Source organism: Papio anubis, chromosome 15 (genome assembly GCF_008728515.1).
Source record: "Papio anubis isolate 15944 chromosome 15, Panubis1.0, whole genome shotgun sequence".
Lineage (NCBI taxonomy): Eukaryota > Metazoa > Chordata > Mammalia > Primates > Cercopithecidae > Papio > Papio anubis.
Window position 1 is genome coordinate 90,540,101 of NC_044990.1, and position 26,785 is coordinate 90,566,885.

The 26,785-nt window shown below is 50.0% G+C and overlaps 2 protein-coding genes and 1 long non-coding RNA gene across 22 annotated transcripts in view; 2 read left to right on the top strand and 1 right to left on the bottom strand.

Moving 5' to 3' along the window:
* Positions 1-14,698, bottom strand: part of LOC103879493 (translation initiation factor IF-2-like) — a 30,891-nt gene extending 16,193 nt beyond the window's left edge. For 4 of the 8 annotated variants that reach the window (XM_031655676.1, XM_031655672.1, XM_031655678.1 and 1 more), the window contains exons 1-2: positions 13,924-14,698; positions 13,092-13,180 (exon numbers count right to left, since the gene is read on the bottom strand). In XM_031655676.1, the coding sequence (XP_031511536.1) occupies positions 13,156-13,180; positions 13,924-14,678 (780 nt within the window). In that variant the 5' untranslated portion in view covers positions 14,679-14,698 and the 3' untranslated portion in view covers positions 13,092-13,155. Of the gene's footprint in view, positions 1-450; positions 2,284-11,711; positions 12,386-13,091; positions 13,181-13,923 lie in introns of those variants that run through there. The other 4 variants (XM_031655677.1, XM_031655675.1, XM_031655671.1 and 1 more) reach the window with 4 other exon arrangements.
* On the top strand, positions 4,839-7,801 carry LOC103879502. The gene is made up of 2 exons (XR_004178594.1): positions 4,839-4,980; positions 7,652-7,801. It is a non-coding gene; the product is annotated as a putative protein ATP11AUN (long non-coding RNA).
* The window catches only part of ATP11A (ATPase phospholipid transporting 11A), a 182,347-nt gene continuing 168,170 nt past the window's right edge, over positions 12,609-26,785 (top strand). For 10 of the 13 annotated variants that reach the window (XM_021929353.2, XM_021929355.2, XM_021929356.2 and 7 more), the window contains exon 1: positions 12,609-13,021. In XM_021929353.2, coding sequence (XP_021785045.1) covers positions 12,980-13,021 — 42 coding nt within the window. In that variant the 5' untranslated portion in view covers positions 12,609-12,979. 13 annotated transcript variants of the gene reach the window in all.

Consider the following 26,785-nt stretch of genomic DNA (forward strand, 5'->3'; position numbering starts at 1 on the left):
TACCTGTCTTTGTTTCTCTCTTTTTTTTTTAGATGGAGTCTTTCTTTCTCTCTTTTTGAGATGGAGTCTTTTTTCTTTCTCTTTCTTTCTTTCTCTCTCTCTTTCTTTCCTTTCTCTCTTTTTTTTGAGATGGAGTCTTTCTTCTTTCTTTCTTTCTTTTTCTCTATTTCCTTTCTCTCTTTCTCTCTCTCCTTTTTGAGATGAAGTTTCTTTCCCTCCCTCCCTCCCTCCCTTCCTTCCTCTTTTTTGAGACAGAGTCTTGCTCTGTCGCTCAGGCTGGAGTTCAGTGGCGCGATCTCGGCTCACTGCAACCTCTGCCTCCCAGGTTCAAGAGATTGTCCTGTCTCAGCCTCAGTAGCTGGGATTACAGGCACCCACCACCACGCCCAGCTAATTTTTGTATTTTTAGTAGAGATGAGGTTTCCCCACGTTGCCCAGGCTAGTCTCAAACTCCTGAGCTCTGGTGATCTGCCCACCTTAGCCTCCCAAAGTGCTGGGATTACAGGCATGAGCCACCACGCCCGGCCCCTGTATTAGTTTCTTTTTGCTGTACAGCAAATGATCCCAGGCTTAGGTGCTTAAAACCATACACATTTCTCACTCTTTGTTTCCATGGGTCAAAAGTCTGCATGTGACCAGCTAGGTCCTCTGACTGGGGCCTCAGGAGGCTGAAGTCAAGGTGCTGCTGGGCCAGGTGCTCATCTGAAGGTCAAGGTCACCTTCCAAGCTTACTGGCTGTTGGCAGCATTCAGTTCCTCGTGCTTGTGGGACTGAGGCCCCCGTTTCCTGCTGCTGCCCGCTGGGACCTGCTCTCAGTTACTGGAGGCCCCTCTGCTCCCTCTCATGTGGCTCCCCACAAAGCACGGCGGTTTGCTCTCTCAAGGCCAACAGGAGCACATCTCTGCAGCCTCGACTCTCTCTGACTTTCCCTATCTTGTATCCAGTTTCACCCAAGATAACCTTCCCTTTGACTAGCTCAAAGTTGACTGATTAGGGATCTTAATTCCACTGAAGAATTCCTTCATCTTTACAAGAGAATGTAACCTGATCAAGGGAGGGACATCAGGTTCTGTTCCCATCGAGGACAGGGGATTGCAATGGAGCCCCCCAGCATGGGGTAGGAATGTTGTGAGCCCTATCAGAACTGTGTCTCCTGAAGTCCTGGAGACAGAAGCGGCTCAGGAACGAGGGGAGCACCGTAGCGCTGAGTCTGGTGGATGAGGTGGAAGATGTTCCAGGGGGATGAGACAGCAACGCTGAGAAAGGAAGGAAATCTGGATGAATACGTAGAGGTCGGCCAGATTATGAGAGGCTGTGATGACCAGTTGGAGAAGTTTGTATTTCATGCTATAAAAAGCAACCAGATCTAGTTAATATACCCTAAGTTGGGTAATAGGATCAGATTCTTTACAGTAAAGCTTACAAAAGTAAAATTATTTTATAATTGTATTATAGCAAACAACAGGGTTTAAAAATGGTCCCTTAAAAATGAGCCTTAAAAATAAGCAGCCACTTAATACTCATTTGGGTCCAAAAGCCACAAAGCTATTGACATTTTCTTTATGCTGAGGAAGTCTTGGTGGTATCGATTCTCATACAGCAGAGATCAAGACGAACATCTTGTACCTCCTCTTCCCCACCTGCCTCTGAAGCAAATCCTGATCTGATGACATTGTCATGAGGCCTGCTCACCCTCAGCAGCTTCCTAGTGTGCCCTGGGTGTGGGCATCCAGTGCCAATAAATGGAGGAAAACGGGCAGACTGGGAGGGGTGGGAGCAGGCGGGAGGAAAGGAAGTGGGGAGGGAGGGAGGGAGGCGGAGAAAGTCAGCTTAAGGGAAAAGTGGGACATCCGGTCACACCAGGGTTCAGGGAGTGGCAAGAGGTTCCGAGCCCTGCCCGCTACTGACCCGAGGCTCACACGGCCTCACCAGCCTCGCATCAGTCACGGTTCCGAGTCCTCAGGAATAACAACAACTAAAAGAGTTAATTTTTAAAATTTTTGCCATTGTAATTTATATGGAATTCTGAACAATGGAAAATCAGAGCCCAAACAGGTGATAAAGAGGTTCATTAAGAGCCTTGTGAACCTGAGAGTACATTCAGAATCGCCCTCGCACTTACATCTGTGAAAGACACAAGCTTCGGCCAGTGTCCCGCAGACACTCCCACATCCCCCATCACACAATGAGCAGGCCTGCTCCTCTGCTTCCCATCACTTCACCCATCCCGTTCAGCAGATGCTCCCCTTGAAGAGCTGGAAAATATGGGTGTTCAGGAAAGGCCTTGAAGATAGAAATGAATGCAAATGCTGTTGTTATTAATAATATTTCAAAGTGGGCACAGGGAACTTGATGACATTTTAATTTAATTTGATTTGATTAGTCGGGGGCAAAAGACTTTTTATTTTTATCTTCAAAGGCTGGAGGCACGTCAGGTACACAGACTGCAGCACGGTTTGCTCAGCGTGTTGGGTTCTGGCTGACGACGTGTGCCCAAAACCTTTCTCACGGCTTCTGAAAGTAGATTGAAGGGAGTGGAGCACCGTAGCCTCTCTGTTTGCAGAGACTCTCCAGGCATTTTCTTTTCATGTGAGATGTCACACTAACCCAAGCACGATAATTTTACTACTTCCTGCTAAGCTAGTCCAGAGACTGATCGTTTCTATCCAAAATTGGCAAGCCTCCCTTCCTTTATATTTCAGATTGAAGAACAGGAGAAAATTTTCAGAAAATGGTTTATAGTGGAAAGGTACTGGTTTAAACTTAACCTACTTGCTATTTGAAACAAGTTATTTTAGTTAAAGTGAAATTCTCTATGTAAAATATCATTTTAAGAAATCTTCATAATGCATTTTGCTGTTTTAAAGTTTTGTATTTAGTAAAATGCAGAAAGTCTAATCCTTCTGAAGACTCCCTTATGACATCTCCTCACACACCCACTTGTACTCACACCCCCAATCCAAAGGTTCGTGGGGATACTTTGTTATGTAATTTTGTTGTCAATGTGATTCATAGGTTTTTGGTTTTGCTGTCTAGTTGCTCTGTTTTAATTTTGGGATTTAGAAAGATTAAACGCTATGCCACCACCACCTTTCACTTTGAACATTTTGAAGACAAATATTTCCTACTTGTGACTAACATACCCAGCCAAATTATCCATCACTATAAGATCAGAAAAATATTTTAACTGTTGATGTTTCATGCACCCTTTCCCAGGAAGCTACTACAGAATACATTCCACTAAATTAAACAGATAAATCAAGGAGGAAGGCATCATGGAATGCAGAAAATAAGGGCTTATGAGAGAGGTAGAGGGAATTCCTGGCACCTGTGAAGTGCAGCCTGAGTATAGAAGTATGCAGCAAGTTTAGAAAGTCACCATCAGATTGGGGCAGGATGCCAAAGGGTGACAGGAGGGATGTCTCCAGAAAAAAAAAAATATATAGAATGGCACTGACAAATATGAGTGTATGGCTGTGAACTAGTAGAAAGTATACAGAAAGCTAAGGAAATGAGGCTGGGCACAGTGGCTCATGCCTGTAATCCCAGCACTTTGGGAGGCTGAGGCAGGAGGATCACTTGAGGTCAGGAGTTTGAGACCAACCTGGCCAACATGGTGAAACCCCATCTCTACAAAAAATACAAAAATTAGCTGGGCATGGTGGTGGGCCCCTGTAATCCCAGCTACTCAGGAGGCTGAGGCAGGAGAATCACTTGAACCAGGGAGGCAGAGGTTGCAGTGAGCTGAGATGGCGCCACTGCACTCCAGCCTGGGCAACAAAGCGAGACTCTGTCTCAAAAAAGAAAGCTAAGAAAATGAAAGAGGGAGGCAATGATTATCTTCAAGGAAAAAAGGTCGTATAAGAAAGAAGATGCAGTGAAAATGCATGAACACAGGGGCGGCATGTAGCATGTAGCACACGCACTGACATGCAGTCATGTAATCTTGTTACCATCACAGGCAGGGATTGAATGGAGACCCGTGTAGCCTCTGCGGGGACACATGCAGTAGAGAGAGTTAGAGGTAGGAGCACGAATGAGCTAAATATTTATCTTCCCATGTAACTGGTGCTGTTGAAATTTTCAAAATTATGCTATAAGCATATGATTTGGAAATATGGACACAATAAAGGTAGAGGAGCAAAGAGCTATGAGTGATTCTCTGCAGGGGATTCCGGAGTGGGCGATGGCAAGGACATTGGGTTATTCTTATGGCTGGGTAGCGCTATTTTCTTTTAAAACTATGCAAATGTGGCTGGCTGGCCACGTGGCTCATGCCTGTAATCCCAGCACTTTGAGAGGCCAAGGCGTGTGGATCACCTGAGGTCAGGAGTTCGAGACCAGCCTGACAACATGGTGAAGCCCTGTCTCTACTGAAAACACAACATTACCGGGTGTGGTGGTGCATGCCTGTAATCCCAGCTACTCGGGAGGCTGAAGCAGGAGAATCACTTAAACCCAGGAAGTGGAGATTGTAGTGAGCCGAGATCATGCCACTGCATTCTAGCCTGAGCGACACAGCGAGACTCCAATTAAAAAAAAAAAAAAAGGCAAATGCATTTCTTTGGCTAACATTAAAGTTTTTACAAAGTTTCATTGTAATACAGAAAATAAACTCTTGGTGTACCCCTGTAGGATTACACAGAAGAAAACCAACCATTCGATGCCTTTCTTCTTCCATTCCCAATCAGAAGGTTATTTCTGACCCATTGAAATATTATCTACAAAGAAGATGAGAGCCTCCTGCAGCAGTCTCGAGTGGTCTGAGAGCTGAACCCAGGTTTGAGGCCTATCTCCAGGTGGTCCTGAATATCCGTGCATCCCGGGACCTTGTTAGGATGAACTCACCAGAGGCGTCCTGGGTTGCTCAACGCAGAGACTCTTACCCAGGGTGTCAGCCTCTAAAAGATACACGTGCCTGGGCCTCTTTCCTGAAGATGGACCCAGCAGGTCTGGAGGGAGGGCCCTGTGATGCACCCTGTGATGAGCCGCTGATCTGAGCTGCGTGGAACCTCAGCGGGGGTGTGAGCTATCAGGAACCTGCCGCTGGACTGCAGCGACCAGGAGAATATGGGTTCTGTGCATCCAACGGCGGGGACCAAGCAGAAAGGAAAAACCCTTGCTGAGCAGACTGTGCACTGGGCAGCCTGCCAGCCACTTTATACAGATTCTGTCATTCAGCTGGGGTCTCTCTGCTCCTTGATACTAACCACGCCCACCAGACCATCTTCCCTCCAGCTGGAGGAAGAGGTGGACCTGGACCCTGGACGAGGCGGGGAAAATCAGGGAGACCCAGCAGGATGGGTGAGAGGAGTGTGCTTGGGGAAGGTGGCCCCTAGTGCCTGGCCTCAGGCAAAGTCGTTTTCTGTGGATCCAAAAAGGAGGTGGCGTGATTGTGCCCAGTTGACAGACAGGCAAGGAGGGGCCTCGGCAGGCTAAGGCATTGCTGCAGGATGCACCGTGCCCGCCCCTGCCTGCAGAGCCGGTGTTTTCAATTCCTTCGTTCCACCTTAGCAAGATGGGCCTTGCGGGGGAAGTGGGGGAGTGAGGGAGAAGCAGGTGTGTGCCAGAGACCAACAACACCCACTGTGGGTTCCAGCTGTCCTGCGGTGGGTCAGGCCAGCAGACTGCAGGGACGGGGCTGGGAATGGCCGTGATTAGGAGACAGGTGATCCAGCCACAAGCCTGTGGTGGCCTTGGGATCTAGCTGGCCCGGGGATGATTCCTGCCTTCACTGTCTTCAAGTAGTGGGATTTTGGACTTAGGTTTCCTCATCAGAAAAACCGGAGCAGTGGAGGCCCGCACTCGTGCTGCCGTCCGTTTACAGAAGTACACAGGGGTGGGTGTGAGATTCCTGGCACATGGCCACGTCTCCAGCCTCAGCTTCCATCTCCTCCTTAAAGTGATCCAAGCTGAAGCATGCACTGGTGCAGCCTGTATGACGACATTCAACGTGGTGAGGTTGTGAGCTGCCAACACAACCACGGCGGCATCAGAGTTTTTCTTCACGTGTGTCACTAAGGCAGAAACTGGTCTCACCGATGTTTTGTTTTTGTTGTTGAGACAGGGTCTTGCTCTGTAGCCCAGGCTGGAGTGCAGTAGCACGATCACAGCTCACTGCAGCCTCAACCTTCTGGGCTCAGGTGATCCTCCCACCTCAGCCTGCTGCGTAGCGGGCACCACAGGTGTGAGCCAACATGTCCAGCTAATTTTTTATTTTTTGTAGAGACCAGGGTCTTCCTATGCTGCCGAGGCTGGTTTCAAATTCCTGGGCTCAAGTGATCTGCCTGCCTTGGCCTTGCAAAGCGCTGGGATTTCAGATGTGAGCCACCACGCCTGGCTGTGTTTGTTTTTTTTTTTTTTTTTTTTGAGACAGAGTCTCGCTCTGTCGCCCAGGCCGGAGTGCAGTGGGGCGATCTTGGCTCACTGAAACCTCTGCCTCTCAGGTTCAAGACATTCTCATGCCTCAGCCTCCTGAGTAACTGGGATTACAGGTACACGCTACCACACCCGGCTAAAAATAAATAAATAAATAAATATATATATATTTGTACTTTTAGTAGAGACATGGTTTCACTATGTTGATCAGGCTGGTCTTGAACTCCTGACTGGTTTTCTTTTTTAAGAGCTTTCTTCTTCATGAGCTCTGTCTTCTGAAATGGAACTCAGAATAACTGAATATTAACATAAAAAGTTATCTCTGGTTCTGGAAACACTATTTTTTTCTTTTTCTTTTTTAAATTTTTAACCATTTTAAGTGCACGGTTCAGTGGCATGAAGTATCAGACATTCACACTGTGGTACAAGCACTGCCATCCATTCCAGGACTTTTATATCATCCCAAACTGAAACTCTGTCCCCATTAAATACTTACTGTCCAATCCTCCCTTACCCCAGCCCCTGTCAAGGGGCTTCTAGCCCCATTCTATCATACTTTCTGTCTCTATGGATTTTACCTTTCTGGGGACCTCATATCAGTGGAATCTTACAGTATTTGCCCCTTTAGGCTGGCTTCACTTAGTAGCATACAAAACCATTACATTTTTTACACACTTTTTTGGCTTTTTGAGCAGACTGAGCTAATTTCCAGTTGTCTAAGAATATTTAAGTATTCTTATAAGTTACAATAGCTGAAAAATATTTTAAGAGAAACCATTTTATCTTTCTGTTTGAAAAAGTGAAGGGGTGGCCGGGTGCGGTGCCTCACGCCTGTAATCCCAGCACTTTGAGAGGCTGAGGTGGGCGGATCATGAGGTCAGGAATTCAAGATCAGCCTGGCCAACATGGTGAAACCCTGTCTCTACTAAAAACACAAAAATTAGCCAGGCGTGGAGGCGGGCGCCTATAATCCCAGCTACTCAGGAGGCTGAGGCAGGAGAACTGCTTGAACCTGGGAGGCAGAGGTTGCAATGAGCCGAGACCGCATCATTGCCCTCCAGCCTGGGGACACAGCAAGACTAAAGGGGTGAGTTTTCAGTTTTCTAGAAAGCAAACAGTTTAGTTTTACCTTTAAAAGTAAAAAGTTTGGTTTTCATAAGTTGAACATTCATTAAACTGATGTTATGTAATATTCAAGCAACTTGCTTGAGCAAAGGTGCAAATTACTTTGACTAATGCTAAATTTCTAATTATCATTCACCTCTTATTTCAGATACCCTATCATCTTTACTTTGTTGGAGAGGAGCTGTAATAGTCTATGTTAAAGTTACTGTTCAGACAAAGGATTCCAACAAATTGCTTTCACCACTTTATTGGTAATTTTAAGAACTACGAGGAACTTAGTTGTTTTTTTCTGGAAGAAAACTGGAATTAAAATCATTGATCCTTTAGAGAAATAGAACAAAGGAGAAGGGAGTGTAGAAAATAAATAAGAAAAGAATTCTTAGCATACTTTCCTTTCCTGTATTCTCACTGAGAAATAAAAAGTAAATGGGATATTGAGAAGCAAAATTAATCCTGATTAGGCTCGCTTTGGGACAAGCAACCACTTTGCACGATTACCCATTGTTAGGCGTGAAACTGAGCCGATGATCGCTCATTGTTGAGGAGAAAAGACCTGGAGACCACGCTCATCCAGTCTCGCTCCTGACCTGCATCTGAACACCTGAAGGAAGAAACTTTAAGAAGAAAAAGACTTCAAGTGACAGAGGAGACAAAAGTCTCAAAGGTGCAGAATTCAAGAAGCATAGCGTCTCAGGATGGGTGTGAAAGTGACAAATAGGAGATCCCCTGACAGCTAAACCCAGGCACGTCCTGGAATCCCGGGATGTGGTGCAAGTTTTCATGGCAGAGCTCACACCAGCATTGTGTGGAAGATTAAATGTTGTTACGCTTTGAGATTGGCACTCATGCTATTCATTTTTTATTAAGAAGTACAATGAAATTTAATGTACTCCATTTTTGACACCAATGTAATGACCAAATTAAACTAGATTTTCAAAAATAATCAGAGGCCCTGCCCCGCAAACTCCTCCTGGGCCCGGGGAGATGTGGGTCCAGTCAGTGGCAACTCCATCTTGCGTGCTGATCCACCATGCTGACTTCAGACCAGCGCCAGTCTCCTGAGCGCCTCCCAATTCCTATGTGATTTCCTGTCCCTAGTGTGTGAACATGTCAGCCTTGATGTGATTACACAGATTATGGGCCATGACACACCTACCACTCTGCCTGTTCTGAAGGGCTGCCTTTAATTGTCTTGCAAAGAGCACTTACACCTCTTCCCTAGGGCACAGAAGCCCTGGGTCTGGGGTGACAGGTACAGAGACCTACCTATCCTCCAGCCACCCAAGACCATGCTTCTGTCTATAAATTCCCCCAATAAAATACCCTTTACTAACAAATGTGATTGATCTGGCTTATTCCTTGGTTTCTCGGCTCCTCTGGCATTTGGGGACCGTGTTGCATACGCGGCCCTTTCCTGGAACAGGAGACAATGTTCTACGTCACGTTCCAGGACAAATGACCTGGCAGAGCATAGCAGATGATATCAGGGGGCTTCTGAGCAGGACCTCATTCTCCACAGCTCTCCTTCACAGTGACAGGAGTCATGCGGGATGGACGGCCTTGCCTGGGGCACTTTTCACTCTGCGAGTGCTCACGCCTTACGCTCTCCTTTATTCTGTTAACGCTCATCGGCTAAAATAGCAGTTTATGTATAACTAATTCTTTTAGCATCTGTTGAGCACCACGCTATGCCTAAGGAGAGAAAGACGGATAACTGATGGTAACTGATCATCCAACCGGTTCACATTCAGGTGGGAGACAGACATTTAGATGAATGAGTCTGAAACCTGCTACGCTGGGAGCTTTTTACAAAACCTTGGATCCCACTCCAAACCAACTGAGTCAAAGTGTCTGGGAGAAACACTGCCTGGGGAAGTACTATTTTATTAGTAGTATTATTTGAGACAGTCTCACTCTGTCACCCAGGCTGCAGTGCAGTGGCATGATCAGAACTCATTGCAGCCTCAGCCTCTTGGGCTCAAGCAATCCTCCTACCTCAGCTTCCTGAGTAGCTGGGACTACAGGTGTGGGCCACCATACCCAGCTAATTTTATTTTTTGTGTTTTTTTGTAGAGATGGGGTCTTGCTAGGTTGCCTAATCGTCCCACCTTGGCCTCTCAAAGTGCTGGAAGTACAGTTGTGAGCCACCATGCCCAGCCTGGGGAAGTGCTATTGGTTAAAAAAAATTCCCTAAGTGAGTTTAATCTATAACCAGGGTTTAGAAATACTGCTGTGGAAAAATAACTAAGCTGTACTAAGTGGTGCCATTAGGAATGCTAAGGGGGGAGTGATTAATGATAACCAAGCCGGAACCCAGGCAGGTGTAGGGAGAGATGGCATCTGAGAGTGACTAAGAGGGGGTCAAACACGGGGTGGGGCAGAAGATTCCAGAACAAGGGACCAGGGAGGTTAGAGAACAGCCTGTGGAGGGGCAGAAAGTGAAGTTTCTGCCATTGAAGAACTCTAGGGGCTGGGCATGGTGGCTCACGCCTGTAATCCCAGCACTTTGGGAGGCCGAAGCAGGTGGATCACCTGAGGTCAGGAGTTCAAGATCAGCCTGGGCAACATGGCAAAACCCCATCTCTATCAAAAATACAAAAATTAGCCAGGTGTGGTGGCGGGTGCCTGTAATCCCAGCTACTGGGGAGGCTGAGGCAGTAGAATCGCCTGAACCTGGGGAGCGGAGGTTGCATTGAGCTGAGATTGCTCCATTGCTCTCCAGCCTGGGAGACAGAGCGAGACTCTGTCTCAAAAAAAAAAAGAACTTTAGGACCAATCCCTGGGGAGATGGTCACCTATGTAATTCTGGACCTGTGGGGATAGCAACTCAAGAGACGCGTGGACAGCATGGGCCAATAACTTGGAGGAGCAAGGCTGTTTGCCCTCGGAGGCCCAGCTTGAGTCACTACCTTCAGGTAACAGCTCTTTCTAGCACCAAAATGACACCCATTAAAAATTCACACTTCCTGGTTCTGTGTCTACAGCAATCAGCTCTGGCTTTAGGTTTGTCGTTTCGGGTCTCGGTGCAATAATTCTTTTGAACTGTCTTTACAGGAAGACCTCATTTTTTTGCCCCCACGCCCTTATTTCCCTCCAGTTTTTTTCACTTAAGGGCCAATGAATCCAAGATTTCTTTGGAAAGAAAGGCGGACGGAGGGACGGAGGATGGGTGTTTATGAGTCTGTGTGTAGGTGAGGGTGTGGCCAGGGTGTCGCCTGAAGCACCCATTTGCAAACCCACAATTTCAAGTCTTGGGGTTGGCCTCCTAACTGTTACCTCCTCCTCATTCATTCCATCCCTCCAGCACTGTGAAGCAGCTGTGCTGGTAGTGGGGTCAGGGGTAGGTCCTGGTTACCTGAGGCTAAGATAATTTCATTCACCTTGGACGCTTACTAGTTTGGTGATGTGCACTGACCTCGGGCCTAAGCCGATCATCTCAGGGACTCTGCTACCCGCACGATGGACTGGCCAGGAGTGGGCACATGACTTAGCTGGTCCATCACTGTGAAGTCTCTCTTGCTTGGATGTGAAGGAAGAAACTTGGAGGCCGTGGAGTTTTTGGCAGTCATTTCACTTTCGAAGTCATTGTGATGGGCACCAACACATTACATTATCGTTTAGTCAGTCTATGGTAGATTATTTCCAAAGATAATCCCCCATAAATTCCCTGTATGATAATCCCTCATAAGGATTAGGAGGAGTTCTCATAATCCCTCATAAGGATCCCTGTTGTACATGGGATCCTCCCATTAAGAAGTGAAATCTATGTCCTTATCTCTTGAATCTAGCGGACTTGGAATTCAACAGAACAAGGTAGAAGTCATATTCTCGGACTTCCAAAGCCAGGCCTTACAGGCTGTATAGTGTCCACACTGACCCTCCTGGGCTGCCATGTAAACACTCAGGCTAGACCACTGAATGATGAGAAGCCAGAGAGACAGACAGCAAGGCCGGCCTGTCCCCAGTGTTTTATCACCCCAGCTAAGATCCCAGCTATGTGATTAGAGCCACAGGAACCTTCCAGCCCCAGCTGAGCCCCCAGAAGAATGCAGCTGCAGGAGAATCCCAGCCAACACCAGGTGGGGCAGAAGCACCATCTCGCCGATTCCACAGGGTCCCGAGAGATGGTAACACACTCACTGTTGTTTCAGCTCCTGCACTCGCGGTCACTCGTGACACAGCCAAAAATAACTGACTCACAGGGTGTCTTAGTCTGCTCAGGCTGCTGTAACAAAATCCTTTAGATGGCTATTCATACACACAGAAGTTTGCCTCCCACAGTTCTGAAGGCTGAGAAATCCAAGATCAAGGTCCCAGCAGATCTGGCATCTGAGAAAAGTTCTCCCCCTCAAAGAAGGCCTCTTCTAAGCGTCTTCATATGGCAGAAAGGGCAAGCAGGCTCCCAAAAACCTGTTTTAAAGGGCACTAATCCCATTCCTAATCACCTCCCAAGGCCCCCACCTCTTAATATTTGGGATTAGTGATTAGGTATTTGGGATTAGATTTCCACATGTGAATTTGGGAGGACACTTTCAAACCATAGCACGGGGTGAGTTGGACTTTGTTTTTTAATAGTTCTGATTTTTTTTTCCTTAGATTTACCACGAAGATGCTGACATGTGTTAGAAAATCCAGCTCATGTGGTTTAAATGAAGACATCTCTCATAGCAGGAAATTCCAGGTGAGGGCAGCAGGATTTTGGTGAATTGTCTGATTGTGCTGAGGACTCCTGCTCTTCTCATCTTCCCAGGCGGCCAGAGTGAAGATGCTCTTCCGGCCACCTTCTCTCGTGGGTGCAAAGGGCTGTGGCGCACCAGGCATTGCATCCAGACAGGGAACGCAACATCCGCCAGGGAAAAAGGAGCATTTCCTGTTTATGTTCCTGCAGGAGTGAGAAAACTTTGGCCAGACAACCCCCAGCAGGCTTCCCGTTGGGACTCATTGACTTGAGCTTGTTTGAAGCCAATCGTTGGAAAGAGAAATGGAGCTACCAAGATTTTCTCAAAAGAGACCGAGTTTACCCTTAGCCACACAGAGGGTGGATACCTGAGCCAGCAAGGATAGAGAGGGCATGGCTGCTGCCCTGTAGTATTCGCTACAGAATGAAAAATAATTCGCATTTACCACTGAATAAAGCAGACACTCCTGACAGGCAGGCAGCCTTGATACAGTGCCTTATACAACCTCTGTTTGCGCCTCCACCCCAATCCCACAGTCACAGTTTACAAGGTAGAAGCTTAGTCAAAATCCGGCTCCAGCAGTCAGAGTTCTTGCAGGAAAATGAAGGTGTTCTTGGGAGGGGGTTTGGAAGGGAGTTTGATGAAGGGACTGTTTGTTGCGGTGAGGTCATGGTTCAAGGATCCTTCAAAAGGGTGCTGCTATTTAGGGACCAGAAACAATGGCAGACCGACAACATGTTTCACCCTAAGAGGCTCCGGGGAGGCGACAAGTTCTGTTCGTAGAGCCTGGAGGAGTTATGCAATGGAACGGGCACCCGGGAAGAATCTTGGCCGCAGAGGTAAACCAACACTGGCGGATATAGGGGCAGGGGGGAAGGGGAGGGGAGGAGGCCCCTGCCTCTCTCCTACCTGGTCTGCAGCAGGTGCTCCTGTGGATGAAGATCCACTGAGGGGGACCACCAGCTTCCGGAGCTCAGGGCAGGCTGCAGCAGGACAGGCTGGGATGGAAAATGGAGAATCAGTGATTTGGACAAGAAATGGGAGCCGTTTACTGTTCAGTCACTACGATTACTGTTCACTAGTACTCATTTCTATTCGTCTAAAAGGTGGCTAACACCATTTCTTTTCCGCAAGCACTCGGGAGAACATTCATATTCAACTGCGTTCCTAAGACCCAGACGGGGCAGCGTTCTCCACAGGCCATCAAAAGGTGTTGTCTGTTTGGTTTCATCAGTGATTATCTATGGCAGTAAGACAGGAAGTTGGAAACCAAGTATCTCAATTAAGTCAAGGCTGGGTGGATTTAGAGAACAAAGTGCTTGTTACCCGGGCCAGGTCACCCTAGGGAAAACAGAGGCATTCTCTGGGATGGAAATGGTAGTGTTTGCGTGGTAAATACTCCTCAGCCCAGTTCAAAGCCAGCAGCATGAAGGACACGCCACGGGGGCTGGAGACCAGGCGAAGCTGAACTCCTCTGTGGTTCACCAACCCCTCAGGCCACCTAAGTGTCTTCCGCTGTGGCAGCTTTGGGGCCAGAGGGCCAGAGGGCCAGAGGCCAGGCCCTGGGAGCCACCGGGTTTCGGAACCGGGGCAGCCACCTGCAGAGCAGGAAAAGCCGGCGGGTCGGCGGCGCCACGTTCCGGGGCGAAACCCAGCCTCGGCTCAGATCTCCCACCCGGCCGGACTCCCGCTCTCTCCCCGCGGCCCCCTCCCACACTTCCACCTCGCCCCGCGATCTCACTGCCCCATCGAGGCTTCCGGGAGGAGGAGAAAAGTTTTCCGGCAGGAACCCGGGAAGGAAGCCCTGGGACCCTGGCTGAGACTCCGGGTTCCCCGCAGTGCCGAGCCCCTTTCCCGCCGCGCCCCGCGCCTGCGCCCCGGGAGGCGGAAGCAACAGGGGTTCCTCCCCGCGGCCTCTGCCCTCTGCCCTCTGCCCCCTGCCCCCAGGGTCTGAGGGGCCCGGGCCGAGGCGTGAGGGGGCAGGGCTGGCGCGCGGGTGCGAGCGCGGGTGTGGGCGCGGGGCGGGCGGGGGCTGCGGCCGCGGGGCGCATGCTCACTCGCGCCGGTGACGTGCGCGCCGGGAGCAGGGGTAGGAGCCAGCGGGGCCCGGAGGCTCCAGAGGGCGGCGGGCCGGGGAGGAGGAGACTCGGGAGGAGGAGAGCGCAGGCTCCGCCGCGGCCGGAGTGCCTCAGTCGAGCCCAACCCAGCGGGCGGACCGACGGGGAGAGAGAAGGCGCCAGAGCTCGCGCGCGGCCCCGAGCAGCAGCCTCGCCGCCCGCGGAGCAGCCGCCGACGCGCGGGGCCGCGGACCCAGCATTCGCCGGCCGGGCCGGGCATGAGCGCGGAGGGGCCGCGGCCGCCCCCTGCACCGCCCGGCGCGCCCAGGCCGTGACCGGAGCAGGGGGCGCGGCCGCACTCGGACCCCGGAGCCCATGGGCGCGCCGAGCCGGGCGCGGGGGCGCTGAGCGGCGGAGCGGGAGCGGCCGGAGGAGCCATGGACTGCAGCCTCGTGCGGACGCTCGTGCACAGATACGTGAGTGCTCCCGGCGCGGGCTGGGGGACCCGGGTACCAGACAGACGCGGGGCGGCCCCGCAGCCCCGACCCTGTGGCCGGTCCAGCCCCGGGGTCCTGGGAGGGCTTCCAGGTCTGGGACGCTGACCGCCCCAGGGGCCAGGCGGGATGCTGGGGAGGGGCCTCGGAGTTGAGACCCTGGGGCTTCCGACGGGGTCTAGGTGGGCACAGCGCACGGCCCCCGCCTGAGGCCGCCACCTGCGCTCCTGCCGCGGCCGCCTCGCGCCCCCTTCCCGCCCCCTTCCCGCCCGCAGCACCCTGGGGGTTCCTCGGAGAGACTGGCTGGGGTTCGAGCCGTCCCGGCGGACCGGGCGCCCAGAGAGAGCCAACTTCGACCCTGTCGGGGCCCGGGTCCGGGGAGGAACCTTCAGATGCGGCTTCCGCGCAGCCGTGTCTGCGGGAAGATTAAGAGATTGGGAGGAAGCGTTACACTTCTGCAGAAAAAGCTAGCAATTGTGTTTGTTCTTTAACACCCCGGGGGATTCAGAAGCAGAGTTGGAATCTTTTTATTTTTTACCTTAAAGTAACCGATTAGATCAGAAGTCCGGATCTTCTTGGGTTCCTCTGGAATCTGCCTCTTCAGTGATAAGCCAGTGAAGAGCTCAGGAGGGAGGACTCGGAAGGAGAAAAGTTGATTTTGTTTTACACCAGAGGAGGGGAAACCGGAATCCCTGGCGTTAGGTGTAAAAAGGGGTGTGTGGCCGGGCGCCGTGGCTCACTCCTGTAATCCCAGCACTTTGGGAGGCCGAGGCGGGCGGATCACGAGGTTAGGAGTTTGAGACCAGCCTGACCAACATGGTGAAACTCCGCCTCTACTAAAAAATACAAAAATTAGCCGGGCGTGGTGGTGGACGCCTGTGATCCCAGCTACTCAGGAGGCTGAGGCAGGAGAATCGCTTGAACCCGGGAGTCGGAGGTTGCAGCAGTGAGGCGAGATGGAGCCACTGCACTCCAACCTGGGTGACAGAGTGAGACTCCGTCTAAAAAAAAAAAGTGTATGTGTGTGTGTAGAAGAGGAAGAAAACTGTCCCAAGCACAGCGTTTCCTGCCACTGTCTTGCACAAGAGGCTTCATTGTTCCATAGTGGCTGACGGTCAGTGGTCAGTCACAGGTTCGAGAAGTCGCATGCACCGGGTTTAGTACTAGAGAGGGCAGTATTATGGGAACTTTGTTCTTTCCCGGCATAGGAATTACCTCAGGCAGCCTTTCATATTTATGAGCTTTCTTTAAATAGGAGACCTTGGCCAAAGATAGGTTTCTTTTCAGCGGAGGATGCCAGATCAATGCCTTCCCCCGGATTTATATACTAACCAAAAACCTCGGAGAGTCAAGGGGGACTTGAGTGCACCTTACATTGTTTCCTGATGTCGGGGAAGCCTTAGGAAGGTCAGCCTGCTTTACTTAAGTGGAGAGAACTCACCCCTGGTGATTCTGATGATTCCGATGCTAGATCTGGAAAGGCTTAGCTGCAGGAACCTTGTGTTACCCCTTCACTGGTGCTCGAGCCCCCAATTCAAATCGTAATGTGAGTGGTAAACCTGTGTTTCACTGTGGTAACGTTATAGGAGACCCAATCACAGTGACTGTAGGTAACCTGCTGTGTGAGAGACGTGCTCTATTGGGCGGAAGCTTCTGTTCTCAGTTGTGTCGCTTAGAAATGTGGGTCCCTAGATAACTTATTTTCCTGCCTTGTTTCCTCCGAGGGAAATGGAAGAGGGAAGGGACTAACATTCACTTTACCTGTGCCCGCGGTGTTCCCAGTTCATCCCGTTCCCTTCTAACACTCAGTGTTAAAAAGGAGGGTCACGTTGTGGTGCTAATGTGCAGCCTCTTTCCATAGAAATGAGAGATGGATGGGCCAGCTCGGCCCACCCTGTGGAGAATCTCACCTTCCCAGCCAGTTCCTGACCCCTTCATCCTGGGAGGGGGACAGAGAGACGTCCAATTTTGATGCTTTGACGCCCTTCCTTTCTCCAGGCCTTCAGCTGTTTTCTGTTATATAGATTTATATAAGTGCGTAGCTTACATTTTTAATTCCCTTTTGTTGGATTATTACGCCAGTGGCATCACATTTTCTCTTAATCTAAGGGGTCAATATTCTTTAGTGAACTTTTCCAGCATGTACGTTATTTGATAACATCTTGGGAATACAAGTTATGGGATAGTATTATTTCTGTTTTTCTCATTCCGCATGTGTTTTTTGCAGTGTATTCATCTGGCTACCTCACCCATATTTACACACAAAACCATTCATCTCTATAATTTTAAGTTCATGTCTATGGTATTAAACTAATTCGACTTTTTCCAGAAACAGTCATGATCTGTTTTCTTGTTACTTCGTTATCGTCCACTATGTGGGACTAAATTATATTTCCTTTTGCTACAGAAAAAGGAGTCTGGGATTGAATACTCATATTTCCTCATGGTTTCCTTATGTGACTTACTTTATAAAAAAGGATAGATAAACAGACCCTGCTCCCTCTTGGTGTTCACATAGTCAATTCCTGGGACTAAGAAAGCTTTCCAGCTCCTTCTGATGTGTGAGGGTGGCTAAAAGGTAAACAAGTCCTTGGAAAACATTGCTGTAGGCATTTTATCGTGGGTTAACTCCAGAGAGATAGCACAGGCAAATGAGTGAGAGAACAGATGAACGATTAGGCCAGAGTACTCCACCCTGTGGGTTACTAGTTGTTTGGGTGTTTGGATGGACAGGAGCCATGCAGAGATATTTTGTATTTGTAAATGGGGCCATGTTTGTATACTATAAGGAGGTGCTTGTGTGTATGGGGTGCTGTATGCTCCATGGGGTGATGTACGTGCGTGGGGGGCGCAGGGGAGAGCGTGTGGTGCCGTGGGGTGGTGTATGTGCCGTGGGGTGGTGTATGCACTATGGGGTGGTGTAGGTGCTGTGGGGGACGTGGGGGTGGGGAGAGAGCCTGTGTGCCGGGAGTGGTGTATGTGCCATGTGTGCCATGGAGTAGCGTACATATTGTGGGGCAGTGTTTGTGCCGTGGGGTAGTGTATATTCCATGGGGTGGTGTATGTGCTGTGGGAGCCGCGGGGTAATGTGTGTGCCGTGGAGTGGCGTATGTGCTGTGGAGTAGTGTATGTGCTGTGGGGTAGCATGTGAGTCATGGGGCAGTGCCTGTGCCGTGAGGTAGTTGACCTCCATGATGTAACACTTTATTTTTTATTTATTTATTTATTTATTTTTTTGAGATGGAGTCTCGCTCTGTCTCCCAGGCTGGAGTGCAGTGGCCCGATCTCGGCTCACTACAACCTCCGCCTTCCAGGTTCAAGCGATTCTCCTGCCTCAGCCTCCCGAGTAGCTGGGACTACAGGCGTCCGCCATCACTCCCGGTTAATTTTTGTATTTTTAGTAGAGAAGGGGTTTCACCATATTGGCCAGGCTGGTCTCGAACTCCTGACCTTGTGATCTGCCCGCCTCAGCCTCCCAAAGTGCTGGGATTACAGGCGTGAGCCACCGTGCCTGGCCGATGTAACACTTTATTTATTTATTTATTTATTTATTTTTGAGACGGAGTCTCGCTGTGTGGCCCAGGCTGGGGTGCAGTGGCGCGATCTCGGCTCACTGCAAGCTCCGCCTCCCAGGTTCACGCCATTCTCCTGCCTCAGCCTCCGAGTAGCTGGGACTACAGGCGCCGCCACCACGCCCGGCTAGTTTTTTGTATTTTTAGTAGAGACGGGGTTTCACCATGTTAGCCAGGGATGGTCTCGATCTCCTGACCTCGTGATCCACCCGCCTCGGCCTCCCAAAGTGCTGGGATTACAGGCTTGAGCCACCGCGCCCGGCCCGATGTAACACTTTAAAAGCACTTTTAGGCCGGGCACGGTGGCTCACACCTGTAATCCTAGCACTTTGGGAGGCCGAGGCAGGTGGATCACCTGATGTCAGGAGTTCAAGACCAACCTGGCCAACATGGTGAAGCCCCGTCTCTACTAAAAATACAGAAAATTAGCCAGGCGTGGTAGTGGGTGCCTGTAATCCCAGCTACTCAGAAGGCTGAGGCAGGAGAATTGCTTGAGCCCAGAAGGCGGAGGTTGCAGTGAGCTGAGATCGCACCATTACACTCCAGCCTGGCTAACAAGAGCAAATCTCATTTCAAATAAGAGTATTTTTTAACAGCATGGATGGAGAGCTAGTTCCATTTCCTCTTCAGAGTTGTAAGGTGGGCAACACCAATTCAGGTAGTTTAAGTTCTGAGAGAAACCAGGGCAGCCTCAGCGGGAAGCTTACTTTCCTTAGATACTCTCTGGGCAGTGGCCTGAATGCTGAGTGGGAGCCTCCCTGCCCTTCTTAGCCATGTGGCCTTGGGCAAGTGTCTTAATTCCTTCTGCCTCAGTTTTCTCCTCTGAGGGTAAGAGCAGTACTCATTGCATAGCTATTGTGAGGGCTGAGTGGGGTAATCTGGGTGGAGAGCCAAGAATGGGGAAGCACTCAGTCCATTTGTCATGCCTGGCTGTTAACATAGCTGAGTCCCTGGGTAGGGGTGGCTGGGGAGAGAGCAAACCTATGGCCTGCCAGTTCTGTTGCTCAGCTACCCGTGGGTCCCAGCCTGCTGGCATCGTGGGTCCCAGGAGAGGTAAACCGGCACCCTGACACTGAGCATGGTGTGGAGCTCAGGTGGAATTCAGAAAGCTTTACAACGCTGTTGTAAAACGGCCCTGGATCTCTGTGAGACTGAGCATCCCGGCCTGGGCAGAACGCTTCACTCCCATTTCTCTTCCATGCCTCCGTGTAGGTAGAGCATTTGATTTTTCTTCAGAGTTCTGTGGGTCAAGAACTCAGTCTTGTTACGGTCTTACAATCTTTTTTCAATGATTCAGCCCAGATATTCCTTGTTAGTTTTGTTCCTTTGCCTGTCAAAGCTTCTGCGTTTTTCTACCTTACCGTTCTTGCTTCTTAACATGTTTCTAACTTTCCAACATAGAAAACATTGAAAGATCTGAAGGCTTTCCTTGCTGACAGTAGATAATTACTTTCAACACAAACAGTTATAAGTTTTTTCTAAGAGAAAAATTAATATTTTTGCTTCCCGAGAACTTCAAGCAGTGCTATATTAGAGTATGTTAAACCTTCTAGAAAGTCCAGCTGTTTATATGCATGCATACATGTCTGCTTCTTTATTTATTACCGAATGGTGTGTAATGTGAACATCAGTGTTCAACTGTGAGGTTGCCCCTTCTGAAAGACAGACTTATTTATTTAATTCAGTTATGCCAGCCCCTGTTTTAAACCTTAAGAAATGCCACGTAATTTTGGAGTTTCTTTCCCTAATCCAGGATTAGACGATCCAGTGGGGCCTTGCTGTTGTTAGCTGCTGGAGTCTACACCACAGGAGCACTGAGTTAAGCTGCTTTAGCTGCCAAGGTCTTCAGGTATTTGAAATAAGTGAATCCTGAGGCATAGCATCCAAGACTACTAATCTGTCTCCAGCCGTGTGGTGGCAAAGCCTGTAGCACAGACTCGTAAAGTGTTCATAATTAACAAATGTTGAACCAGGCAGCTCATCCCACGAGTTCACCAAGCACCCTTCTTGTCTTCAGGGCCTCGTGTCTTCCACCTACCTGGACGTTCTAAAGCCGTCTGCCTAGGTGCATAACTTCACCTTTGTGTCTACACAAAGGTTGAATCATTTCTATCGCTTTTTGGAGCTATTGAATATCTGCTTATTAGGAACAAGCATCTTGAGCTGCTTTTGTTTCTTGCCAGGGAGTGTATTTAATAACCTAGGGGAAAAATTATTAGGCTTGGCTATAGTCAGTTAAATTTCTAGGGATGAGAACACTGTCCTCAGTTTACAATTAGTTAAAATTGTGTTGAATTCATGAACAAAAATACATAATTGCTTAACTACACATGAAATCCTCTATTTACAGATGTATTAAACCTTGAAACCCAAAATACAAATTGTTCTTTGGTGCTTGGAGCATAGGTTCAACAGAAACAGGGTTAATAAAAGATTCTTAAGTCCCAGACTTATAAATGTTTTTTAACCAAGTTAAATGCCAGTAAAAATGCTATTTATTTGCAATGAAAATCAATAGCAAGCAAGTTTTACAGCAATAGAAATTCAAGAAGATCAGATAAGGGATGATTTTCTCTTTCACTTGGATATTATTATCTGAGAAGAACAAAATAGTACATCCCAGAGGCAATGGGGTTAGGCGTCGGAGTCTCACAGACCCACATTCAAGTTCCGTCTCAGCTGCTGGCTGTGTGGCCTTGGCAAGTTGGTTGCCCGCTGTACGCTTGATGCCCCATCTGCAAGGTGGGGACTATGATGGTGCCCATGTGGTGGGTCTGTGCAGTAAGGGACAAGTCACGGCGCTCGTGGCTGCTGGGTACTCAGTGCACCGGGCGTCTTTGTTGCGTGCACGGATCTGTGGCTGCCTCGCCGTCCATGCTTCTGGGCTTCCTGAGGAGACTGCGTCTCACCTTGGGCTTTCCGGAACCCTCTCCCCACCCTCCTCTGCACGTGGAGAGTTGGTGACCTTGCCCTGCTCTCCCAGAGAGAGCGGTGGTCACTGGCGGGAACGCCCGCTGCCACGCCCAGGAGCCTTTCTGCCTCTGCCGTCGCCTCCTCCGCTGGGGTGAGTGACCCGTTCTGCCGAAGTCCAGTCCCGTGTGTGCTCAGTCCCCATCTCTCTCCCTCTCTTAGTGACACCATCTGCCCTGCTGCTCGCCGTCCTGCTGTTGGCACCATTTTAGACCCCACATTTCCCACCTGTCACCCTGCTCATTTTTTGACTTCCAGCTACCATTTTTTTTTTTTTTTTTTTTTTTTGAGATGGAGTCTCGCTCTCTCTCCCAGGTTGGAGTGCAGTGGTGTGATCTCGGCTCACTGCATGCTCCGCTTCCCGGGTTCCCGCCATTCTCCTGCCTCAGCCTCCTGAGTAGCTGGGACTACAGGCGCCGCCACCAGGGCCAGCTAATTTTTTGGTATTTTTAGTAGAGACGGGGTTTCACTGTGTTAGCTAGGATGGTCTCGATCTCCTGACCTCGTGATCCGCCCATCGCCCACCTCAGTCTCCCAAAGTGCTGGGATTACAGGCGTGAGCCACCGCACCCGGCCCCAGCTACCCTTTTTTTTAGCAGGTTGCCCCGTGTAGCTGATCAGTCCTTCCTTCTCCTGTCTCTTCTGTCTACTGCTGGGGGTTCCCTTACCAAGGTCTCCATCATCCCCAGGCCCACCTCCCTCGGGCCCCTCTCTGCCCTTGCCCTCAACCTCAGCGACTCCGTGGGGCTTATGTGATCCCAGCTGCAGTTAGTGAGTGCCCCTGTGTGCTCAGAGAAATGCCAGTGAGCCAGGCAGGACAGAGACCCAAGTCCCATCCCTCTGGGGCTCCCTTGGAATCAGGGGAGGCGAACAGGAAACCACCACAGTGAGTGTTGGGGTGCACCACAGGCAAGGGTGCTGAGAAAAAGAGAGTGGGGTTGGGGGCAGTGCATGCGCAAGGTGGCAGGTGGATGAGGCATGGGGGGCAGTGTGTGTGCAGGGGGTGGCGGGATGGACGAGGTGAGGGCCTGGCCAAGTGGGTGCTTGCGTGTCCAGCCTGAGGGGCGGCCCGTTCAGCAGCCTCTGGGAGCCCTGGGGCCTCCCGTGGGCTGCTTCCTGGGGCCTCCTGTGGGCTGGCTGCCCCTCGGGCTCCCGTGCTGGCCTCTGCCTTCCCCGGGGCCACACTGGGCTCCTAGTGGCCTTTCTTCCCTCTCCATCAACACCCTCATCCCAGAAAGAGGCGTCCACTGCCTGCTACATGCCGTGCAGCCATGTTCATGTCCATGTTCCAGCGTCTCCCATGTGCCTGGAACATTCCTGGCATGGAAAAGCCACGCAGAAAACAGCTGCTGGGCCAACACGGAGGCCCCAGGTCATTAGTGTTAATCACAATGGTGAAGAGGTTGCCCTTGGCGATTCGGAAGGGAATTCAGGGAGAGCAGCCGCAGTGCCCTGTCCCCGGAGCCTGGTGTCCAGAGCCAGAGTTCTGAGGGCCTCCTCATAGTTTTAAAACTATTTATATTTTGTTTTTTATTTTTGAGACAGAGTCTCACTCCATTGCTCAGGCTGGAGTGCAGTGGCGTGATCTCGCCTCACTGCAACCTCTGCTTCCCAGGTGCAACCAATTCTCCTGCCTCAGACTCCTGAGTAGCTGGGATTTGTGCCACCATGCCCAGCTAATTTGTGTGTGTGTGTGTGTGTGTGTGTATATATATATATATTTTTTTTGGTAGAGATGGAGTTTCACCATGTTGGCCAGGCTGGTCTCGAACTCCTGACCTCAGATGATCCACCCACCTCCGCCCCCCAAAGTGATTGCAGGCATGAGTCACTGGACCCGGCCCTAAAACTACTTTCATTTTAAAACTATGAGTTCTTAAGAACTAGACTCTGATCCCTGGAAACAATATACCAATCTCTGGTGTGCATGACGTTTGCTTTCCAGGCAGGTGTTTCCCAATTTTGTTAGATTCTCAAGGAAGCCCCTGCCCCTGCTAAAGTTAAGACTTCTGTCGTGGGACAGGCAGGTGACTGCTCCTCTGATGTGGCTGCATGGGTGCACTCAGCGGCTTCAACACAATTTGAGCTTCTTGCTAACATTTGAACACAGAGGACCACACATACATCCCCACATTTCCCCACTTTTTTGGAAGTCTCATGACTCCTGGCCTGCTGGTTCCCTGAGGACCACTTCTGCTGGAGCGACAGCCACTTGGGAAGGGTCGGTGCTCTCCACTGGCCTGAGTTGCTGGGCCCATCACCGCTGCGTTGAAGCCTGAGACCACCCCACCCCGTCCCAAGGAGGACACAGACTTTTCTGGTTTGGTTGAGACTTGCACAGCCTAAAGAAAACTGCTGGGTTGTTTTTGCAAGTTACCTAATGGTGCCTTACCTGCCGCGTGCTTTTGTCCCGTGGCACATTTGTTTGTAATTCACCATGGCTGTAATAGCAGCAGAGCCACAGAACTTTCTCCTTATTACATATCCTGAGAAGGAAGCCCTGGCAGCCGGACCTACGAGAGGGTTCTGTGGCTCACTCATGCAGGGATGCTGGGATGTTAGGCTGGGAGTCCGGAGATGGAATTTTAGACTTTCTCTGCCACCTTTTACCTTGGTAACCAGGGCTGAGGTGTGAACCCTTTGGGCAGATAAATCATTAGTTGCCTCTTTAAAACCAATTTTTTTTTTTTTTTTGAGACGGAGTCTCACTCTGTCACCCAGGCTGGAGTACAGTGGCCAGATCTCAGCTCACTGCAAGCTCCGCCTCCCGGGTTTACACCATTCTCCTGCCTCAGCTTCCCAAGTAGCTGGGACTACAGGCGCCCGCCACCTCGCCCAGCTAGTTTTTTGTATTTTTTAGTAGAGACGGGGTTTCACCGTGTTAGCCAGGATAGTCTCGAGCTTCTGACCTCGTGATCCGCCTGCCTCGGCCTCCCAAAGTGCTGGGATTACAGGCTTGAGCCACCGCGTCCGGCTAAACCAATCTTTTATTATATTTATTTATTTGTTTTTGAGACAAGGTCTCACTCTGTCACCCAGGCGGGAGTACAGTGGCGCTATCTTGGCTCAGTGCAACCTCCACCTCTTGGGTTCAAATAATTCTCGTGCCTCAGCCTCCCAAGTAGCTTGGATTACAGGCGCCTGCCACCACTCCTGGCTCATTTTCTTAATTTGTATTTTTAGTAGAGACAGGGTTTTGCCATGTTGGCCAGGCTGGTCTCAAACTCCTGACCTCAAATGATCCACCCGCCTTGACCTTCCAAAGTGCTGGGATTACAGGTGTGAGCCACCACACCTGATCTTTAAAGCAGTCCTTTAAATATTGTTCTCCATTTTCAAACCAGAGTGGGAAGAAACTGATTTTTCTATGAATAAAGATTGTGTAAGTCTTTCTTTCAAATGTGATTTGTGTTCCCATTCAGAAATTTGTTAGTGACATATTTTCACTTATTTTCAAGTGCCTTTCCTTATAGTTTTTCTGTCACTCAACTCAGATTAGTTAGTCATTCTCAAGGATAAAGACCACTTAGATGAATATACTTTCAAATTCTTACTCTGAATGTGTTTAAGTAACCACCCTCTACTCCTGTTTGGCAAAATGTTTCCCATTTTTCTGTGGTTTTTATTTTCTATTTTGTGGGTTTCAGAACCAGATGACTTCTTGGAAGGCATATTAAAAGTTTACAACTGAGACAATAAAATAAGTCACTTTTTCCTGGGAGACAGTATTATGCCACACGTCATTTGGTATCAAAATTTCCCACGGCTGTGGCTGCAGAGTTGAAGGACATCGCTGGCTGCCCTTGGGGTTGGTGGTCCGTTGTGAACTCTGCACGTTATGGTGTGTGTGCCTTAAGTGCAGACATTTTAACAAAGACAGGTTGCCGCAGGCAAGAAGGGTTTTAACTTCATGTTACTTCTGCTGAGTTGAAAGCAGCACGTTTCACAGATGGTGTTATTGGTGGAGGCCGAGCCTGCCAGCACCTGATCCGCGTGTGCTTTGGCCGGACGATGGTCTACACCGGGCCCCTGTGCAGCCTCCTGCCGGGGAGCCTGTGTCCCACCTGGCTCTGCTCTGAGCCATTCGTGTCGCCTCTAGAGGCAGCTGTGAAGTGGAACTCACGGCCTTTGCTGTCTGTCCTGTCCTGGGTGGTGAGGATCAAATGAACCTTTATTAATGGACGTGAAAATAACCTTGTCATTTCATACAGTGAAATTATACTTTGCATGTGCTTTTCAATGGGATACATCGTGAAGTGCTGTAAAAATAGCTCAGGAAAGGGCTGCCAATTTTTGTCACATCTCATGTGACAAAGGTAATTTTTTTTTTTTGGACTTGGAAAGGGAACAAAAATAAGATCATTTTTCCTGGTTGGAAGATAAAAGATTTTAAAGAGAAGATTTGTTACATGTGAAAAAAACGATTTGATCAAAGGCATAATTTGTTGAATTATGCCTTCGACAAGTTTGGAAATTACACGTTCAATAAAGATGTGAAGAGTGTGCAGCCTGGCAAGGCATCTCTGTCTTTAGTGTGCCCACATCCAGTACAGGAAGGGCAGGAGAGGCTGGCATGAGAGGCACCCATGGTCCGTGCTGCGGGCACCTTCGGGAGGCAGCCTGGGACAGGCGGGGCCTGCTCCAGAGAAAGAAGGGGCTGCCGTCCAGCTTGTCTATGGGGCCAGGTCCTTCCTTCCCCAAGGGTTGTATCCACAGCCCCTCTCCAACTTCACGGCAGCCCTGTGAAGGAGAACCGTGCCGTCCCGTGACAGGGCAGCCGGGTCTCGTTGGCACTGGGTACTGAGGGTGGCGGGTGGGCACAGGCCTTTCTGCCTGACTTGTTCTCCCTGGCATGGTCTGCACCCTGCACAGGGTGAGCAAACACCCTCCTGGCCCAGTTCAGCCCCAGGGTGTGCCTGTTGTCCTCACATCGTTAATTATCCATAGTGTCCCAGCTTAGACAGCAAGTTCCACGGCCACTCCACCCTGGGGTCGCGAACCCTGGGGTGGACTCTCGCCATGTGCCCCGTTCTGCTTGTCACCCGCCTTGCCCTGAGGAGCCTCCGGCTGCTTCAGGACTTGTCCCCATGCCACATGTCCAGGGCAGTTCTTCACTAGCATCCCCACTACCCCTGAATCTATCCCCACATGTGTGGGCTTGGACCTGCTTCTCCCACCCACGTATCTCTATCTCTGAGTAGTGAGGCTTCGACGTTAGTGCTGTGGGGAGGAGGCTGGGCTTGGCTCAGCTGCTGAGGGATCAGCCGACCCACAAGTCGCTGTGGCCCTTTCAGGAGAATGCTGGGGGGCAGGAGTGGCCAGTGGCCACCTGAGAATGGGAGTGGCATCCGAATACGTGGAATACACAGAAATTTGAGTCTACCTGTGGCCATCTCCTTGGTCCTTTCTACCATGATTTCTCCGTGTCCCCTGCAACAGCGACCCATCCCAGCCAGGAGAGGAGAACTCTGGGAGGTTGTCTGGAAGTTACAGGTGCATTAAGTATTGTT